This window comes from Leuciscus leuciscus (assembly GCF_965113295.1).
Source record: "Leuciscus leuciscus genome assembly, chromosome: 17".
Taxonomy (NCBI): Eukaryota; Metazoa; Chordata; class Actinopteri; order Cypriniformes; family Leuciscidae; genus Leuciscus; species Leuciscus leuciscus.
This window is the reverse complement of record NC_138741.1, coordinates 32,386,182-32,404,781: the sequence shown is the minus strand read 5'-3', so window position 1 is coordinate 32,404,781 and position 18,600 is coordinate 32,386,182. Positions and strand designations below refer to the sequence as shown.

General features: G+C 36.8%; 1 protein-coding gene and 1 long non-coding RNA gene across 4 annotated transcripts in view; one reads left to right on the top strand and one right to left on the bottom strand.

Moving 5' to 3' along the window:
* Positions 1 to 18,600, bottom strand: part of ralgapa2 (Ral GTPase activating protein catalytic subunit alpha 2) — a 176,378-nt gene that overhangs the window by 69,424 nt on the left and 88,354 nt on the right. For 2 of the 3 annotated variants that reach the window (XM_082143395.1, XM_082143397.1), the window contains exons 18-26: positions 18,400 to 18,488; positions 18,228 to 18,318; positions 15,923 to 16,111; positions 13,691 to 13,810; positions 10,929 to 11,122; positions 10,754 to 10,852; positions 9,246 to 9,401; positions 3,676 to 3,804; positions 3,450 to 3,578 (exon numbers count right to left, since the gene is read on the bottom strand). In XM_082143395.1, coding sequence (XP_081999521.1) covers positions 3,450 to 3,578; positions 3,676 to 3,804; positions 9,246 to 9,401; positions 10,754 to 10,852; positions 10,929 to 11,122; positions 13,691 to 13,810; positions 15,923 to 16,111; positions 18,228 to 18,318; positions 18,400 to 18,488 — 1,196 coding nt within the window. The remainder of the gene's footprint in view (positions 1 to 3,449; positions 3,579 to 3,675; positions 3,805 to 9,245; positions 9,402 to 10,753; positions 10,853 to 10,928; positions 11,123 to 13,690; positions 13,811 to 15,922; positions 16,112 to 18,227; positions 18,319 to 18,399; positions 18,489 to 18,600) is intronic. The other variant, XM_082143396.1, reaches the window with a different exon arrangement.
* Positions 6,115 to 8,833, top strand: LOC309479528. Its single transcript, XR_014199271.1, has 2 exons — positions 6,115 to 6,689; positions 7,017 to 8,833. It is a non-coding gene; the product is annotated as an uncharacterized lncRNA (long non-coding RNA).

The following is an 18,600-nucleotide window of genomic DNA, read 5'->3' as shown; positions in this document are numbered from 1 at the left end:
GCGATCACGTTTGAATGTATCATATTTTGGAGCGCGCGATCGCGTTTGAATGTATCATATTTTGGAGCGCGCGATCGCGTTTGAATGTATCATATTTTGGAGCGCGCTGTGCGTTTGAATGTATCATATTTTGGAGTGCGCTGTGCGTTTGAATGTATCATATTTTGGAGCGCGCTGTGGGTTTGAATGTATCATATTTTGGAGCGGGATCGCGTTTGAATGTATCATATTTTGGAGCGCGCTGTGGGTTTGAATGTATCATATTTTGGAGCGGGATCGCGTTTGAATGTATCATATTTTGGAGCGCGCTGTGGGTTTGAATGTATCATATTTTGGAGCGCGCTGTGGGTTTTAATGTATCATATTTTGGAGCGCGATTGCGTTTGAAAGGGAAAATGCACCAAACATTAGGCTTTATGTTTTTACTATTATCTCATTTCATATCATCATAACGAATGGAAACATTTGAAGTAACATAAGATAATCAATATATTTTTCTCTAGCATTGTTAATGAAATCTTTTGGAAGATTTATAGGCTGCTATTATATAGGTTATTGTTATAATTATTTTATGCAGTACTGCACATAGCTTATGCCTACAAGGCACAACAAACATGGTGTTCATTATATTATATATTGTTGGAAACATTTGTGTGTGTGTGTATTCTGTGAATTTTAAAAAGCAATTTTAACCAGAAAAATCTAAAATGTATTCCCAAAATCGTGCAGGCCTAGTTTCTCTTGATACCAGTATGTTCACTTTTTTTTTTTTTTTTTCAGGGACCAGATGCAACTGAGTCCTGCTGACTTCAACATTAACATGAGTCTCTGTACATGAACATGGTAAAGTGAAAATCAAACACCTTGGAAATGAAAGGTATGTACAATGTTTTTAGGAATGGCACAAAGGTCTCTGTCTTTGGATCATTGTTTTCAATGTGCTCTTTTGTCATTTGTTGTGTATTTTTGGATTATGTTGTGTTGTAAATAAATCCAAACAATCTAAAAGCCATTCTTTTTTAAATCTCCTCATTCTTTGTGCAAGGTTGCTCTGAATGACAGGGCCTGATCGCTCCTAATAGGGCAGTTAGGGGAGTGTCTTTGTCTTTCTCAGGTGTTGAAGGCTTACATATTCATGAGATGATCACGCCTCTTCGCATAAGGCTTTTTCACACAAAACACGTCTTAGAAATTTAAAATCAATATATTGTCTTATCTGAATGAGCAGTCAGGGTGATTTTCACATAGTTTTGGAGCAAATATTCTAGGCTACGTGATACAATTTTCAAAAGTCTTGTGAAGAAATAATCAGTATGGGTTTCATGGCCTTATTTCAGTGACACTTTTTTTTGGTATTTTCACAAACCACGCATAAATGTCATTATCTCAAAACTACAAACTTTTACATACATGCTGCTGATATATTATTGTAGCAGAGTTTGTGCTAAATACAGTGTAATCAGACTTTAGCCATGACAATGTCACAAGTAACAGAAATAAGCACAAATGTCAGAGCATGTCAGAACACCTCCAGGGCCAGAAAACAGCTCAGAACTCAGAGGGTTAATAATGTTTTCAATTTATGTTAGTTAGGCTAGTAGTTTTAGCTGTGGTATCAAAATTGGAATAGAGAATTGTGCATTTTCACAGTTATCTAAAATTTTGGTGCCATTACTGCCTGTTTTTGTAAACCGTTTCATGGCCAGTAAAAATTTTTTATGGCCAGTACATTTTCTTAAGTCACTGGCTATTGGCAGGTTTGGCAAAATGTAGGTTTTAGGCCCTGTGAGGGAGTATTCTGACTTGAAAATGGAAAAGTTTTTTTGCATATAACAATTTAGCTTGCTTATAGGCTTGTTACTGTATACTCCCGATTATGAGGGACAATACCAGTTTTTACTGGTTTAAAAGGGTCATGAAACCCTAAACCAAATTTTCTGAGATTTTAACAGAGGTATGTGTGTTGAACACCATTGAAGACAATGTTAGCATCTGTTAGATTTAATAGTAGGGGGAAAATGGAAAATCGTTTTTTCCCCGCTATTTTCATCTTCCGGGTTTAAAATCTTCATCGTGTCCACGTCACAGCCTGTAGTCAGAGCACTATAGTACTTTGATGACTCATCGGTGTCTCATAATTATTCATGACTGAGTTTTCTTATCCAATGAGAAGACACTTGCTCTTAATTATTCATGACACCACGTGGATCTTTCCAATGGCAGACATGTCAAACTGTGATATCGCGTAGTAGATGAGAGAGGCAATGATGGGACGCGCGTTTGTTTTCGTGGTGCAAAAGTTCCAGTGCATCTTTCCCCGCGATGCTGCCAGGGCTAGACTCTGGCTGTGGGCGGTTGGTTGGCCATCAACCACGGACACATCTAAACTATGTGTGTGTAGCAACCACTCAACTGGAGAATGGTGGACTTCGGCCTTGTACACCAATGCAGGTTTCGTCTTGCGAGTGATGCGGTCGCGAGGACTTTTCTATCGCTTCAGAGGTGTGTGTGTGTGTGTGTCTAAAATGTAACCCTGACCGTTTTACTTGCCTTTTGTTAAATAATCACTCGTTATTAAAATGTAGATATTTCGATAATACCTCAATTGTATGGAACGTATGCTTAATTTGTGCAGATTTCTATGTCACTGTCCATCTTTATTATGTGGATTTAGGGGCCGCGTAGATCTAGGCTATGTACAAAAAAAAAAAAAAAAAAAAATTAAGTCGAAAATGTATTATTTTCAAAAATATACATTTATACAAAATATATATTTTATAATGACATAATTATACATATTATAATTTATATTTATATTTGTACATTTATATGTTTTAAATAGAATTATGATTACTGTAGGCTAATATATGTAGCAGGGCATTCAGTTACTTTTGAAAGGACAAAAATAAGGTGTCAGTGTATTTCATTAGACTTTAACTTTGTCAGCTATTAAAAAAAAATCTAGCATTTCCTCACATTTTACCGCTGATTTTTAGTGACAGTCATATCGACTGGGCCACTGGAGATGACAGTTCCCCCACCCCTCTCTCCTGCTGTGTCATACCACACCCACTCCCCTCCCTTCTTCTCACAGCCATCCACGCCCATTTAAGTTGCATTTTTCAAAAAGATTGTGAGCTAGACTTGAGCTGAAAGAGGGGGGTTTCATGACCCTTTAAAGGATAACATTATGAGTACAACTTACTTGACAAAAACATATCCTACATCAATATTCTACCAAATTGACTGTTTTATTCACAGATTAAGTAAGCTATTTCAAATGCATATTCATATACAGACAGTGTTCTTCTGAGAGTTTGACTAATCAGTTACACAACTTTAATTTTAAAGTTTAAACATTAATGACATTAGTAGTGGTGCACATTCCTAGTACCAAAACCTAGGTGGTTCAGATTTACAGGATTTGGTTCACCTGGATAACAGCATACCTTCATGTCCTCTTTGCCAACTACAATATCCTCAGATCCGGGGACAGACTGCAAAGATGGGATCTGTTGATACAGGTTAGGGAAGCACACCAGCGAACCAAGAACCGTCTGAGCCTCGATCCGTGGAGCCTGACAAGAACAAGAACGGAGAAGATGCCAGCATGAAGCAGTGTGCTTCTGTAGGTAGTGTGAGTGTGGGTATGTTCATTTAAAGATTGGCATGTACCTCAAAGGAGTCTGTGTTCAGGACGCGAGCAGCTGCGGTGATGAAGTCTCCCACCAGCATGGTGAAGCCCGGCAGGCCAAGGAAGAAGAAACGAGGTGAACACCACCTAATCATCGTGTTCATCACATCCTGAGCAAACCAGAGCATGAGAGAGCAGGGACAAAGAAGACAAGATAATGTTTTAGGATATTCTGTGTGTCACTTTAATTTAGAGGACAGTAAAGAAGTGGTTCTTGAGTAGGAACAGATAACCTAATAAAATGTGGTGACACTCTTTCGATAGTCCACTTTAGACTACCAACTATAAGTAACTTTGCAACTACATGCAAACTAACTCTCATTATTATTATCTCAGTATCTCATCATCTCAGTATTAGTAGACTTTTAGGTTAGGGTTTTTGTAAGTAAAATAGTTGCAGAGTTTCTTATAGTCAGTAGAATGTCTGTTGGGAGCATCAAAATAAATTGTTATCAGATATTAAACAAACAGTCTACTGATCCTCTAATGACTGTTAGCAACATTAAATATGGGTGAATTGGGACACTTTTTCCAGCAAAAATGTGTCCCAATCACTCTGAATTCACCCCTACGTATTGATCTGCAAATTAGCAAATGTCTCATGTCATATAAATGTCTAAAATCATATTACTAAAACATTAAACTAAATATCAATTTAAGTTACTGATCATTCAAGGTTGCAAACAAGTGAAAATAATGAAATCTGTCCACATTCAAGCATTTCAATGCAATGGGCTTAAACAACTTGTTTAGTTCACAGATAACTCAACACATAAATACAGTATATGTGTAATTCTGTATGTTTTATAATAAATAGTAAAATGCCCCATTAATAAAATTAATCACACCATCAGTCACCGCAGACTCAAGTTTCAAGGATCTCATGGCACATTTGAGTCAGAAAGAAATTACAAATTTAGTGACTTAATGTCGCTCAAACTCAATCACTGTTATCCAATTTGAGAATGAATCATTCAGTGTGATTTGTGAACTGATTCATCAGGTTCATTAAAAAAGAATCAGCTTGCTAACAAATTGGACGTTGCTATCGCGTCTCAGAGCGGGTGTCCATTCCTTCAATTCAAAGTAACAAATTATATGTTTGTGTAATTATATGAGTTTAGATATTTTTATATATATAAAAAAAAGTACTTTAGTAAAGTAAAATGACAGAGAAGAGGTTCTGGAAATAACTCAAACTCAGAGTCAAACCTAAGGTTACTTGCATGCAACGTTTCGAGGATCTATCCGCTACTCTGAAGGTGTGAAACATTACGTAACTCAGAGTGTACGCATTGAACGCATTATAAATCACAATTTGTGTTTCTCTCACATCAGTTCCTTTAAACCAACTGTGCCATGCACACACACACACACACAAACAAACACACAAACAAACAAATAAACACAAACAAGCACGGCTGCTCCGTAACCGCTACATTCATCTTCCTTAATTGAATCTTTTGTAAACACTGTCAGACGAGGAAGAAAAAAACACCAATATGGGCTACCTCGCTGCATAAAGAGTCCTGCTGAGAGGGAGATGTGAAATTGGTGAAAGCGGTGCATCTGCAGGGACATTTTACCCTCATTCTGCAATAACTGACCTTTGCAATGCTTAGCAACCAGTAGTAATTAACCGGCACCAAACTGCTGCGTGATTACCCAAAATGAGCATTTTGGAGGAAGCGGCAATTCTGCAAAGCGGGACTATTATGCAGCGGTAAATACAGAAAGCGCAATCTGAATCTACAGTGTGTGTGTGTGTGTGTGTGTGTTTGGCAGCTCAACATGGCCCAATGGTTTAAATTGTCAGAGCAGTGCAAGGAAATGTACATGTACAGTACACACGAGTGAAAGCGCCTTTGCATCTGGAGACTCTAGATGTGCTACAGCTTCGACACATACTTCAAACTCTGACCTTTATATGACTCCAAACGGTGGAGGTAAAAATCAATGTGTGTGTACTGAATCCAGCCCGCAGTCCAACACCTGTTAGCACTGCTCTTATTTGTTGACTTTCCTGTCCCTATAGTGGCACACAACGAAAGGTTTAATCATTAACTACAGGTTCTGTGTGATTAGGGGTCTTGTATACAGATACATTTCGTAGCAAAATAATATAATATGTAATAATAGTTAAATAAACGCTTGTGATAATTCATTTTGAAGAATAGAAAATAAATATAACAAAAATCTATAAATATTAATGTATTTGTCATGAATAACTCAACGGTTTATTATATGCTTGTAATTCTATTTGTGAACCAGTGACTTACTACTGGATATAATTAAAGCAACACCAAGGAACTTTTCCTCTGCGGCCCCCCTACAGGTTGGAAGCGGAATTGTCCGTTACCGCTGTCGTAAATAATTTAGCCTACCGCATCCATACACGCTGTTTATCCAGCACCGGCTTTGGAATTCAACAATGGCCACAGACAAGGTAGAGTATGATGCATGATTTTATGAAAGTATGATGTATTGCGACATCACAAACGAAGAAAAACGCTTGCCGTAAAGCAAGTCAAATTTGTAGTTATCTTATGTCTCATTAGAACTACAGAAACGCGACCCGATCTGGCAATCTTACATAGTGTGGATATACCAGATAAAGGACCGCAAAGCGGTGGCATTAGTGCCTTTCACCCTGTCACGACTTGATGAATCACTGAAATGATTTTGGAAACATTATTTGAAGGTAAAAAATCCTACTTAGTGTTGCTTTAAAACCTCTTCTTTTTTTTTCTTTTTTTTTTTTATAAAATGTTGCTTATTATGTGCAGGTCATTATTTAAAAAAGAAATACGAAGAGAAAAGAAAAAGTGCTGCTGTAAACTTCAATAAAAATAAAAACGTCCCACCTCCCTCTGATGACATGTACAGCGGCTCGAGGGCTGGGAAATAACTGTCCAATAGCCAGATGAGTTTCAGTCCTTGCCCTCCAATAACCTGTCACTCATACGCAGTTTGTAACAGCCACTTTATACCATCAGTCAAATCAAGTCCCGCCCAGCACTTTTTTATCTTAGTACGATAAGCTGTTTCTCTCAGATGTCTTTAACAATTCCAAATTTGAACTTTATTTTTGACCACGTTTTAAACAGTGGGTTTCATATTTCATCAGATTTACATATAAACCAGTGTGCAATTAGAAAAAGCACAATGCTATCTGTATGTAATCATGTGGGACAGTGCTTTGATATTTGCTAGTTCAGACAGTTATTATTGATGTTTGTACTGAATGATCTTTAACCCTGAAACATTTTGAATGTAACAAGAGTATTTTGAAAACGAAATGCCACATTTCTTTTCACATTAGTTACACTCAATGGTCCACTTTAGACATTCTACTGACTATAAGTAACTTTTCAACTACATGTCAACTAACTTTCACTAGAGGTTAGTAGAATAAGTTGACATGTACATGAAAAGTAACTTATAGTCAGTAGAATGTCTGTTAGTAATATATAATAAAGTGTTAGCAGTTATTAAACAGACAGTCTACTAATACTCTAATGACTGCTAGTTGACATGTAGTTACAAAGTTACTTATAGATAGTAGAACATCTAAAGTGGACTATTGAACTATGGAATGACTGACTCCTAAAATAAAATAAAAATAAAGGACCAAATAACTTTTTTGGTTGCCAAATTACAGAATCCATTGTCCATGCTCATAATATAATGCAGTGGGATTAATGGGATATACATGAAACTCACTCTGTAAATTTACAATTTGCTATTGCTAGAAGATCAGTGTGTGGAACAGTTGCAGAAAACTGCACAGTGTAGCGCTAGCGCAACAACATAAACACTGAACACTGCTTGTTCAAACCAACTCAAGTTATTTCATTGGTTTCAACCAATGTGAGACTAGATGAATGATTTTTGTTGTGTTAAAGTAGCATTGTAAAACAGGAGAACATCATGTTTTGTACAGGACTGGACTGCACATGTGACATTTGTGTTTAGATTTAAATCCGTCACACTATGTTTTGTAAAGAATATTTGCGACTGTTTTGGAGGGGGTTAAAAAAACGTTCTTAAATGTGTTGATTATGGTCTCACACCCAACTTGTGAAGAATGTATATCACTGACTCATTTGAGGCCTGTGTTTCCACATTTTTGACTGGTGATGAAAATCCAAAAACTTGCCAAAGTTCACACTGTCCACTTGTTCACACTTCCACACTGAAACTCTATAGTTCAAGCTATTATACATTATTATTGATTTGAACAGCTATTCAATTTTCAATGCTCCTGAAAAAATAACTGACTGGCATATAGAATTGCAGCTCATATCTAATGCAATTCAAGTAGTTTTTGCAGGTGGCAGAGAAACTGTATTGCTGTGAACATGAACAGTTGTTTCAGGGTTGTATAAGATGTGAACGTTAAGCTGAACTCTAACAGCTCCATTGAGTGAGCGGTAAAACAACCGCAGAAAGAGACACACTTCTAAGCTACCATTCCCATTGTCTCTGAGGAGTCTGAGCTGTATCTGGGCTTCAAATCTGTCCTCATGTGGAAGTGGAGTGAGACTCCCAGCCAACAGTGACACACATGGAATCTATTATCTACAGAATAGTGGCCAAATGCACTTTCACAATCTCCATTACTTTTTCATTGCATCTCCACATTCAGGGAGCTCTTATTTTTTTTGTCTAGACCACAAAAAACAAACACAAATAAAGTGTTGCTGTGCCAGCACACACACACACCACTGTGCATATCCACATCTGAGCATATTTCACTACAAGGCATCATTATCAAAACCATAAAAAAATAAAATAAAATAAAATGTCTATAGTGCCTATAGTATGAAAGAAATGCCTATAGATAAATGCCTATAGTATGAAAAAAATGTTGAGTGTATATTAGTTACAATCAGATCAGACGTACTCTGTTTTGATGATTCAATAATGATTCTTTGCGAATGTTTAGGATTCAGGCATTTTATGATCTACGGCTTTAGAGAGCCTTTACTGCATCACAAACAAGACTGTTACACCATCTAGTGGTCAAATGCATGAAGGTTTATATTCTTTTTAAAGGAATATTGTAGGTTAAACACGTATGTTCTACTGGAAGAATTGGTGGCATGCTGCCAAAAAAAAAAAAATCATAAAAAAATAGAAATAAAACAAATAAAACCAATAAAACAAAATAAAACAAAAAAACAAACCTGTCCCTCACAGAATGGAAAACAATGTATTTTTAACTGAAAGTCTAACAGGAGTTGCTTTTTACTGACATGTCTAAAACATTTTTATTAGTGGAAGTACTTTTCAAATTGGATGAAGTATTGGTTATAATTATGATTTATGTAATTCCTGTGGAGTTTGCAGAACTCAGCTTCTCTGTCATGTCCCTTCTCATATCTTTAACACAACATTTTTACTCACGGAAATAACTTCACATAATTAACAACCCATCATTATGTGAAGTTATAATCCATAATTCGCCAAACAGAAATACAAAACGTCAACACAGGAAGTTTAAAACCAAGAAGGTTTAATAAACGCATGCATGCAGAATGAAGTGTACCTGATCGTCGCTGGTGAAGCCTTTGTGCATGACGTGGTAGAGGTGCACCAGGAAGTCACTGTTGGGCAGGACGTCTTGGTGTTTCGTCATCATCTCACAGATCAGCTTATACGCCTGTAGTTTCCCAGCTTTGAACTCTGACGGCAGCATGGTAGCCTGAACACACACATTACAGGTCGTTCGGTATTCAGTATACCCTTCCTATTCTAAACAACAAGTAGCAAGTACATATGGCGAAACATGCTCACTGCATCATACAGTGTTTGCATTCCACCTAGTGTCAACTCTTTACATCTGTTTGCTTCTCTCCTACTCTCTGTGTTCATCTTAACACAGACAAATTCCCAATAAAGCTGTTTTCAAATACATAGTTTTCCATTTCTGATGCCATGTGTGTAATATGTCCAAGGATGTGTATTTGTTTTGATATTTGTTTTATGTGTAGCCTATAGACCTTATGTAGCCCCGCCCCTTTTCCTTTTCAGCACTGCGCTCGTTGTCTTTTGTCTTCCGGTCTGTATTTTCACAGCGATCTTGCGTATTTATGAATGAACGGCTCGTTTTAAAAGCTTCCCGGTCTACTGACATTTGTTAAGACATCTGCTTTAAACATTACAATCCTCATGATAACTTTCATTAACTTTACATTAAGTAAATCATGTCGTTACAAACCCGTAAGACTTTGTTCATCTTCAGAACACAAATGAAGATCTTTATGATGAAACTTGAGAGCTTTCTGTCCCTCTGTTGACAGCTACGCAACTACCACTTTGACACTTCAAAAAGTTCATAAAGAGATCGTAAAACTATTTTTTGCTGAAGCTCAAATGTGATGCGTAACACGAGAATTAACCTCATTGGTTCTTACTTATCAAGTGGAAGTGCTTGAGCTTCCGTTTACCACAACTGATGTGTGAGTTGATGAATGTTTATATGTGAATAAAAGCCTAAATTCAATCTGTTCATCATATAAAAAGATCAGAGTCTCTTTAGACAATTTGGACTAAACCAGTCAATTCATATGGATTAGTGTCACGATCTCTTTAGGAACATTTTGAAGCATCAAAGTGTCAGTTGTGTAGCTGTCAATGGAGGGGCAGAAAGCTCTCAGATTTCATTAAAAAGATCTTCATTAGTGTTTTGAAGATGAAAGAATGTCTTACGGGTGTGGAACGACATGAGGGCGAGTAATTAATGACAGATTTTTCTTTTTTTGGTGAACTAAGCCTTTAATGATTTTTGTGGAAGCCATGATACATTTCTCAGGATTCTTGAATGAATAGAATGTTCAAAAGAACAGCATTTATTTGTAATAGAAATCTTCAATCTCTCTCTGACTGACTGACCTCAAACTAAATCCAATCAGAAGTAGACACATCTGAGACACGTTCTTATCAGGCGTGAACAGTAATGTTTCTTAGCTGATCATCACTTGTGAAACAGGGCAAAACTGTCGTAGTCTTAATTTCAGAGAATGTTCCTGATGGGCTGTTCTATATGTGTGTTACCTTGAAGAGCCAGGAAGCCAGCATGCGCAGAGGAGGGAAGAACAAGGGTCTGGCCATGGCTGTGTCTGTATCCACTCTGATCCCAAGATTATCTCTGATCTGAAACAAGAGTTTGACATCAAGATCTTCTCAGGCAACAGTACAGAAGGCTCTGCAGGGAATGAAGGGAACGCACCTTGGCCAGCTTGTGCCAGAGCTCATAGAGGTAACTGAAGACCTTGGCGTGGATACGGGCACAGCGGATGCTGTTCACATCACCGAGAATCCCCAGGATCCTTCTCCAGAGAACGAAGGCTGAGTCTGCGTGCCAACCGGTCAAACTGCCACCGGCGATGATGCTGACATCATCAGCCAGAAACTCACTGCTGTCTGCGAGGAAGAGCAGGCACACACACAGAGGCCATTACAAGAAGTAGCATTTATACTTATAAAGGCCTTTTAGTATCATTTTAAAAATGTCCCCTTCAGGTCATGTTCCCGCTTCTTTTTGCTGTGAAATCTGCACTAATTGTTAGTAATTTTTGGTGAACACTTTATATTTGATGAATATTTGATGAACACTTACTGGACTGAAGCAACTTCGGTATACTTAATTATCTATACATCATTTTTTAGAAAAATCATGTTAAAATGTAAGTATCAAATATGATCTGTCAGGCTTTTGATGAAGGTTTATTTGCTCATCTCTTAATCGTCATTGTATGGAGGTTATGCACAACAAACTTCTGTAAAACAGGTTGCATCTCCTCTGGTTCAGGTCTTTTGTATGTGCTTTTTTTCATATAAAGTCGTTTTACTCAAGATGCCTTCAATGTAGCAACCAAAAATGAGCATATCCAATGTCAATCACATTTGCAGATGGATATCTAAAAGTTTTTAATTGTTCTTCTTCTCACTAACATTTCGATATTTAAATTGAATAAAATGGCAATAAAAAGAAGTAGCTAGTGTAGCTGATTACCTTAAAAGCCCATAGATATTGCAGTCAGTTTTTACTGCTGTTAACACGTTCTCCAAAAACAGATGCAACTTGTTTGTTCCAGTGATGTTCGGCATGAAGCCAATTGCATTGCATTATATGTTTTAAAACAATAGAGCTTTGATCATAAATCTAAGCGTTTAAATATCTGTACCACTGAGAAGCACAACACTTCGTTGCACAGTTGTGCAATGTTATTAAAAGTATTCTTTTCTTTTCTATTCTATTCTTACCTAGACATATTATTGGCAGATATTGAGTGACAACTGATATTTATATGCATTTTATGCAAGTAGTCTGTTATACAGTTATAAAGATCTCATTGATTCATTACAAGCATCAGAATTTCATCTTTCATCACGCTGAGTAATATAATGTAGCGATTCAGTAGCAGAGCTAATTTATTAATAAATGTTGTGGGGCAGCGCTGAGAAGTTTCTGTGCTCCTAAATGTCTCTCTGTGTGTGAGTGACGTATGTGTGTGTGTGTGTGTGTGTGTGTGTGTGTGCTTAAATGAAAACAGCACATTGATATATAATGTGATTAAAATGACTTGGAACTACCTGTGCATTAAACGGTTTTAATGCACTCCTTCCAGCCAATCAAAATTGAGTATTCAGACAGACCATGGTATAAGAGCCATAAAAGATAAATATGATACTTCATAAAAAAAAAAAATAATAAAAAAAAAAACACCTATGCAAACTGTTCTTTTAGATAAAAAAAACTAATATTTTGTCAAAAGGTTTAATAAACTGCTCCATCTAAACAAATTAAGAAAAAAAAAAAAATCCCCATATAGTGAATATCATTCAGCACACTACAGGAGAAAGATGAACGAAAATGAACGAGTGGACAAGAACATTAATGTAAATATCGAGGAGGGCTGTGAAGTTAATGCACCGACAAGTTCACTACACACACACACACACACACACACACACACATTTGCACACGGTTTAAATGTGAATTTTACACACACAACATTATATCTTTTCAACATTGATGTTCCGAAGATGAACGAAAGTCTTATAGTTTGAGTGAATGACGACTGAAGGGAAAAAAGAAAAACGGACTTAAACTGCCAACAACACTGCTGTAGATTCAGTGGCTCGGTCTAAACCCTCATGGTTTAATATGCAGTAGTTCACACTGAACACTACATCTGAGTTGCCTTAGCGCAACCAGCACAACCCTTCTAGAACATTATGGATTATTTTCCAATGTTTGTAGTTTGAAAATGTTGTATTTATGGTGTATTTTCTACCTTGCAGGAGAGAAATGCTGATGAACAAACTGAGAGACTGATCCAAAAGGTAAGCAGCAAAATAATGCTGCATTCGAAGATACCTTGTTTTAGACATATTGTCAGGCAGAAATGCACGTATCCTTCATGGATAAGGTCAGGGAAATGGGAAATGCCATTTATAAAAATACACCGTAAAAAAAGGATTTCTTGAATAAAAATAAAAAAAATTAAAAATTGGATTTATATTAAAAAAAGAAGAAAAAAAGAAAAGAAAAAGGATTTCTACTTTAAAATTTTACATTCAATACAATTAGTTTTTGTTTTTTTTGTTTTTAAAGTTACACAAAAAAATTTGTGTGAAAATTGGATCAATGTAAATCCTACACTAATGTTTTTCAGTGCACCTCATGCAATACTGAACAGATTCCCAAAATATTTCTTTCTAATAACAATTGGACCATTTCACCCAATAACTGCATGTGATTTTAGCATTTCCTGCAGTTTCGTGGTTGTGCTAACGCCATGACCGTTGCCACGAATATCATTTCAAATCAGCCATTTATGAGATTCCATTTTGGCGAAGATGTTGTCTTAGGAAAAAGTCACCTATGCGAGGGTTAGGAAAAATGTTGTCTTTGAGGGATGGAGGTAGAGTGAAGTACAGAGGATGAGTTTGGTCTGAAGGAGGTTGAGAGGATGAGTGCAATACCCAGATGGTGAGGCATATTCATGGCATCCTCCAGGAGCTGAGGGCCCTCACAGCAGCCATGAGGCAGGAGGAGAGCCGGAGACACTGGGGGACAGTGAGGGAGGGCTGCACAATCAGACCCTACACACACACACACACACACACAACACAACGATGGATGGCAGGGTGGTGGTGGTGGAATCACATTACACACAAACAGGGAAATCAAAACACTTAAAGACAGACACGACAGCTGATAATGAAATTACTTTCTAATCAGTAGCAGACGTCAGGATGATTTAAAGCAGTGGTTCTCCACCTTCTCCACCACAATATTCAAAGGCACATCTCTGTAAATTCAACTTCAAGATTTAGTTTTAAAAGCTGGATATTTTACAGTCGATTTACTGGATAAGAATTAAGAATAAGGATTTTTACTCTTTACAATTTTGACCCAATAAACTAGAAAAATGTACATCCATTATACAAACATGTATTGAGTTTTAGGATTTCACTAATTTACATGACTTTTCCAGGTCTAGAATTTATTTTATTAGGGTTCCTCATATGTCCAAGGTTTTCCAAGACTAAAACTGTTGTCGAGGGGGTGAATTAAAATAAGAATTTTTTTTTGCTGATTTTTTGCTGTTTTAGCTTATTTTAATACTTGTTATTTTACATCATTTTAACCCTCTGGTTATTTTAGACCAAAACTAGATTTTTTTTTAAATGTCCACTTCATCGGAATGGTAAAAAACTTTTTAGCACTTACTATATGAACACAAAAATAATATGTTATTTAATTTGGTAGAAAATGGTCTTACAAGTCAGTACCTCAGTTTTTGTTTTGTTTTTAAATAAAGTAAATTAATTTACAATAACACACTTACAATGGAAGTCTATGAAGAGTAAAGTAAATTTGCAACTTTATTTGGCTTCGATATTATTCAGAAAACATAATTAGGTAACACTTTATTTTAAGGTGACGTAGTTACACGCTACTGCATGTACTTACTATGGTAATAACAGTAAACTATGCATAATTACTGTACAAGTAACTAACCCTGAAACAAACCCTAACCGTAACTCTATAGTACGTAGATGTAGTAAATTCATATCACTCAGTACTTATCTGAATAAGTACAATGTAACTAAGACACCTTAAAATAAAGTGTAACCCATCATTATTATCTGAGCTGAAAATTGTGTAAAAACTAGGTAGAAAAAAAGGTGTTTTCTATAATTTTTCTAGGTTTTAAGTTATTCATTATAGACATACATATATATATATATATATATATATTTGTGGGCGTGTTCCATGTAAACAGTACTTAACAACTAGTACACAGATAATGATCCTATTAGTAAATGGCAAAATATATTGGGCAAGGTAAACAATCGGTCGATATCTGGGTATTTTGAACTGCCAATGACGACGCCCACATGACCAATTAACAGTTCTGTTGAAACAATTAAAAAAATCTACCAGAAATCTTTATGAAATAACTATTAGGTATGCAGGTTTCTTCAAGCGTCTTGGAGACGTTGCCGCACTTCTTCTGGATTTAGTCCGTCTCAGTTTCTTAATGTAATCCCAGATGGACTTGAGATCATACCAGCTGTTGTCAGACTCCTTGTGCATACACAAATCTCACTGGTTTATTACAATTATTGGCAAAGGAATGGTTGGCGATGTAATGTTTCCTACTGAAACACTACAGCAAAAGATATAAACAACTGGCCTATGTGATTCAATTACTTGATCGAAGACATGGTTTGGGGATCAAGAAACGTTAATTCTTATTAGTATTATCAATGTTTAAAATAATTGTGCTGCTTAATATTTTTGTGGAAACTGTCATTTTTTTTCAGGATTCTTTGATGAATACATAGAGAACAGCATTTATTTGAAACATACATCTTTTGTTTAAATCTAAATGTGTTCTTGCTTTTATTCTGGTGCTGTACAATCCCCTCATAGACTTCCAGTGTATGTGCTGAGCGTTGAAATTATTGTCAATAAAATGACCCTCAATGACAGAATAACACAGACGCTGGTGTATTTATCCCGGACTATTCTTTATATCATATGCCGTGCTGCTGTCCCCTGCTCACATGACAGATACTGACACCACAGTAACGGGTAACAATAACAAACACATTAAGAACAACACAACTTTCAAGCGCAGAGGCTGACAGACCGACAGGAGGTCATTACGGTGGTAGTGTAGGAACACAGAGGGGTTCTGGTACCTGCCAGTGCTTCAGTGTGGCTGAGCAGGAGACTCCTCTGGCTCACTGTATCCGCTGTCACACTCATGCTCACGCTCATGTCATGAGTAGAGGGAGAGTCCGGCTCCTCCTCGACCGCATGCCACGCCAGCAGACCCACCTCAGCATCGTTCAGATAACCATTAGACGTCTCGCTGCTCACACTCTCACCTGACAAGAGAGAGGTTACACTGACATTAACATGCATTCACTTATTGTTGAGTTAATATTGACAATTATTTATAATAGAAAATCACTCCTTTAGATATTTTCACTATACTGTATACTAATGCTTGACCCTGTTTTTTGTTTTGTTTTTTTCAATTGTATCAGAGCTGCACGATTCCGGATAAATTAAGAATCACAAAGTTTTTGATAATTTACTTATATTTTTACAGGTTCAGACAAAATGTTCATTGCTGCAGTGAAGTCTATTTTAAAATATTTAATTGAATGAATTGTTTAAAAAAATGGTTTAACTGAATGATTCAATAACTCATAAATACATTGAATTCATAAAGACATTGAATCCACCTTGTTTCATTACAGGATGAATCAGCGTTTTTGATCGAATCTCTTGAATAAATGATTCATTGACAAAAAAAATTTAACAGTCACTTGTCGCCACCTACTGGTGTAAGCATGTAATTGATAACCATTTTATCTGAAGCGTCAAGTTACTTTCAAAAGGTGATTTGATCGCTACTGTAGACATCAGTAGCTATGTTTCCATCCAAAGTTGCGAATATAACTTGTGCGCAAAATTGGAATATCGCATAAAAACATTAGCGAATAAAGCAACGTTTCCATCCCATGTGTTCAAGAGAACAAAATCGTCACTTCCTGGGATATTGCAATGTAATGTAGTGCAAAATATCGGTAATAAACTTGCTGCAATCCGAGAAGAAACTTTGGCTCCTTTTCCTACATCATAAATGACCTCAGAGCGTGCAGACGATACCCAATAAACGCTGTCAAGTTCTCTTGTGTTGTTTGGTGATGCAATCATGTGAGACACTTCTGGGAGGGAATTAAACCTAATCATTTTGATGACAGACTTTGGCTCAGGCATTTCAGAATGATCAAAACAATATTTGCGATACTGTGCAATGAAAATGTTGTGTTGCGCATTGAGGGATTTATTCTGTAAATATGTTTCCATTGTAGTTTATGCACGTCTTCTTATCGGATAAAACCTTTATCCACCTCAATTGAGAGCACAAGTTAATCAAAAAATAAAAAATAAATTTACACAGGCACAACGCTGGTTTTGGTTTCAGTTTGGCTTTAAATTCATTTGTTTTGGCTTTACGTTTGTATAGCTACTTTTATTTTTCATTCTTGTTCTGTTCTGAATACCGTTAAATTGAAAGGATTTATCGAGGAATGAGGGGAACTAAAATAGCCTGTAGCTATGTTTATAGCATTTTTAATGTTTGCAAACATTTTGCTTTATTAACCAGTATTTTACTAGCCTGGTAATACCAGACTCTGCTACTTCACTTTGCTTCGTATACAGAGTCTGGAATAGCATAATAGAGAAGTGTTTTCTCTCGCGCGGGGGGGCGCTTGTCTGAAGTTTAAAATCATTGGTTACCCGTAAGCCAATCACATAACGTTTGGTTATGGCGTGTGTTATGCGCGTGCTCAGCCGCATCTAACTTCCACTGTAAACACATGTATGATGCAAAAACTAAACCATCGAGTGAAATACCGGAGTGAACATGGCCGTGAATGACTTTTGGAGATTATGTGAAGTAAATCTACGCATCCACGGTACAATCAGCGTCTACGTCACGGCTCTCAGCCCGCCTTCTGTTCGTTGATTGGCCCGGCTGTTTTTAGGCCGGTGGAAAACTGATAGATAGGCTGCTATCTCAGACTGACTACAGGAGCGAAATGAAATTAGCGGAAGTAGGAAGTCTGACGTAGTCAGGCTAGTATTTTACATTAATGTAATAATAAAATGTGACAAGTTTTTGTACGCATCTTTTCTCTCAAAAGCTAAGTCATTTAGATTTTTTTAACCATGCAGCAAACTTTTAAAATACTTGAAAAATTACTTATTAAATCGCTTCAGTACTTCAGACTTCAGATAGTATTAATCGGTCAAAATTCATACCGTTGATTAACCGGTTAATTATGAGCATCCCTAGTTTTCATGTATTGAGGTATACAGGTACAAACAAGCAAGCAGGAAAGAAAGAAAGGCAGAAAGATATAGATATATCTTCTTTAAATAAGAGCAATAGAAAGATGCCAGGAGTGATGGTGGGACAACGCTCACTTTTCTCACGCAGTTTATTTTTCAGGAATGTTGGCGCTCCATCTCCTGGATAATCCAGATCTGCTGGACTGCTGCTCCGCCGGATCAGAATCTGACAATACCCACAAAACCTCTATGAAACTTGCATGTGAAGAATCATTTAATGAATCAATGTCAATGAGATGCTACTGACCGTGGGAGCGTCGATCTCTCTTTTCCCAGTCGAGCTGCTCTCTGACACACACGTTCTGCTCGTATCTGCAGACTCATCTCTCTTCTGACCTGCATTTCATTCAGGTGTCCCACATATTAGCAATCACACTACCTTCGATTTTCAATCACATTTCTTCAAGCAGTCTAAAAGAGGCTAATTCTTAGTTTATGTTGCATTGGC